General features: G+C 37.4%; 1 protein-coding gene across 1 annotated transcript; it reads right to left on the bottom strand.

Annotated features, from left to right (window-relative positions):
- Positions 1-662: 662 nt before the first annotated feature.
- On the bottom strand, positions 663-2,259 carry LOC143588290 (acyl-CoA-binding protein-like). The gene is made up of 4 exons (XM_077069340.1): positions 2,168-2,259; positions 1,138-1,255; positions 980-1,042; positions 663-894 (listed from the first exon to the last, which is right to left on the bottom strand). Exons 1-4 carry the CDS (start codon positions 2,177-2,179, stop codon positions 809-811), a joined length of 279 nt encoding a protein of 92 aa, XP_076925455.1. The 5' UTR covers positions 2,180-2,259; the 3' UTR covers positions 663-808.
- Between the last annotated feature and the right edge of the window lie 247 nt (positions 2,260-2,506).

Here is a 2,506-nt window from a genome sequence, read left to right as displayed (position 1 = left end):
CATTCCTGCTTGGAAGGATCAAGCTAGGAAATATCAAAGGGTAGTGTCGGTATGTGTGAGAGAAGGGGCGCACGCGTAGAGGTGAAGACTACAAGACTCAAGATTTAAAGATCAAGATATGAAGCTACTGCCAAGGGGGAGTCTGTTGGTACATGTGTGTCAGTAGTTCATAGTCTAGCATTTGTAATCGAGTCTGTAATGTAATTATGTTTTGTTTATGTTTGTTTTGTAATGCGCGAAGTTGTCAACAAGTTCGCTATGGCGAACTTGTTGAATCAGCGAAGTTATTGACAACTTCGCCTATGGCGAAGTTGTCGTGTATATAAACTGTTTCAGACGAAACAGTTTGTGTTGGTCGTTTTAGGGTTTGTTTCAGTGTGTTTCGTATTGTTACGTGTCATCTTCTGTAATAGTGACTGTGAGTCACGTGTTCGGTTATCAATATAACGTGTTTGATTTATTGCTCGTGTGATTCTATCTCTACACTCGTAACTACCTGCGCAGGGATTCCGCACATGCGTTGTTAGCGATATCCCGTGTACGATCCGTTCAGGAACCTACAGTGTTCGAGTCGCATTATGTTTACATTACACTATTTTTATGTGCGTGTTCAATTTGCTTTGAATAAACAAAGCAAAATGTGCACAAAACAAAACAAAGTCTAGCTAAAATCCAACAATTTCATTTCCAATCAAATACCATATCCATAACTGGACCTGGTACACTTTAGGAGCCACATAACATAAAAGTCACCAACAACTTAAGCATAAAAACATTCATATTCATACTGCATAATATTAGCTGTAACTCACGCGGTGGCCGCAGCAGCATCAGCTTCAATCAATTGTTTCACCTTGGTGATATAGTCGGTCATCGCTTCCTCCTTGGATTTCGCTGCAAACAGTAAACACATCAAATACAACAACTTGACATATTCAATTATTATGTATAAGTCCACATGTTCCAACAATAACAATACCTTCAACAGCCTTCCAAGCATCCCATTTAGCCTTCCCTTTCAAGTCGAATATGCCCGGACGACCTGCAAATCCAACAAAATAATTATTAATAATCAGTAATCACTTCACATCACATCACAAACAAACATGGTTAATCAGGCAACATAAAGATCCATACTTGTGTTGACTGGACCAACTGTGGCTTGCTTGAACAAGCCATACAGAATGAGCAAGTCTTCATCGGTCGGCTTCTTGGTGAGTTGCTTAACTTTCTCAGCATGCTCATCAAATTCCTCCTGTAATACATAAATCATCCTTTATTAACTAGATTCATTAATCTATTCTTTTGCCCCAAGTATACAAACATGTTTCCCCAAATTTTAATTCATAAGATAGCATATTATAGAGGTGCAAACGAGCCGAGCCACTCACGAGCTACTCGCTTGGATCGATAGAAAGCTCGAAACGAGCAGCACTTTTTCGAGTCGTCAGGTTGTCTATTTTTTATTTTTATTTTTTTCAAAATGTCCAACTCAAATCCAGTCGATTCCTCTACTTAATAATCATCACCCGATGAGATTTTCAACCAGCAAGATTTTGCCACGCGTCAGGGAAAAAAAAAGATGGAAGCAAAAAAAATCTAAACTAGAAGCCAAAAAAACATCATCGGGTTTACAGAATCTCGTCGGGACGCCTAAAAAATTCCATTTTTCAAAAAATTGGGGACGTTGAAGGGATATTGACATGTGGCATAACCTGGTTGGTTGAAAATCCACTCGGGTGACTATTACTGAAAGCTACTCAAGCTCGGATCAATTAAAAGCTCGAAAGGAACCAAGCCTCAAATAAATCAACCCCGAGCTTGAGCCTTGTATTTTATAGTTTTAACTCTTTTAAACTTCTATGTATTAGCTTCCACTTCACTACTAAGCTTTTGGCTTGTTTAAGGTACTACACAAGCTCAGGCCCAATACATTAATTATTAATAAATAATAAACGAGCGGAACCCAAATCGACGGAAAGCGATTAACTTCTACTATGAACAAGATCAGATCTGTTATAGGAACTGATCAGATCTAATATAATAATTGATTGATAAATAAATGAAATTTTCATGTGGGATTAACTAATTAGGACTGAAAACGATCAAATTGCAGTAAATAAGAAAGAAAAGAAATCAATTGATTGAAGAGAAGAGAATAGAATACCTGCAAACCCATTTCTTGATCAAGAATCAAACAATTGAGTGGGTATTGACGATAGTGATGTGTGCGGGATAAGTGAGTTATTGTTACTCTATTTATAGATGTGTATAGTTGGTTGTTTCGGCGGAGAATTCTAGGATAATAATGCTATCTAAGTTTGGAAGGCTTTACAATTACAACCCTTAACTTTTTAATTTAGCTTTTTCAATTAATTATCATACATTTATAGCCCTCTGGTGTAAAAGTAAAACCACGGATTTTTATGCTTTGAGCATTCGTGGCATTCTGAAGATGAATAAGTATTTGAGGTTCCTAAAGTGGAGCAGAAGACAAACGTGTTTC

Source organism: Bidens hawaiensis, unplaced genomic scaffold (genome assembly GCF_021521415.1).
Source record: "Bidens hawaiensis isolate Kalapana, Puna unplaced genomic scaffold, B.hawaiensis_p1.1 tig00036302_1, whole genome shotgun sequence".
Taxonomy (NCBI): Eukaryota; Viridiplantae; Streptophyta; class Magnoliopsida; order Asterales; family Asteraceae; genus Bidens; species Bidens hawaiensis.
Note: the sequence above shows the minus strand (reverse complement) of the source record. Positions and strands in the feature narration are given on the sequence as shown.

Coding starts and splice junctions, on each gene's coding strand:
- LOC143588290 (XM_077069340.1), bottom strand. Junction 1,043..1,137: donor AGTTGGTCCAGTCAACACAA/GTATGGATCTTT, acceptor TTGGATTTGCAG/GTCGTCCGGGCATATTCGAC. Junction 895..979: donor TGCTTGGAAGGCTGTTGAAG/GTATTGTTATTG, acceptor TACTGTTTGCAG/CGAAATCCAAGGAGGAAGCG.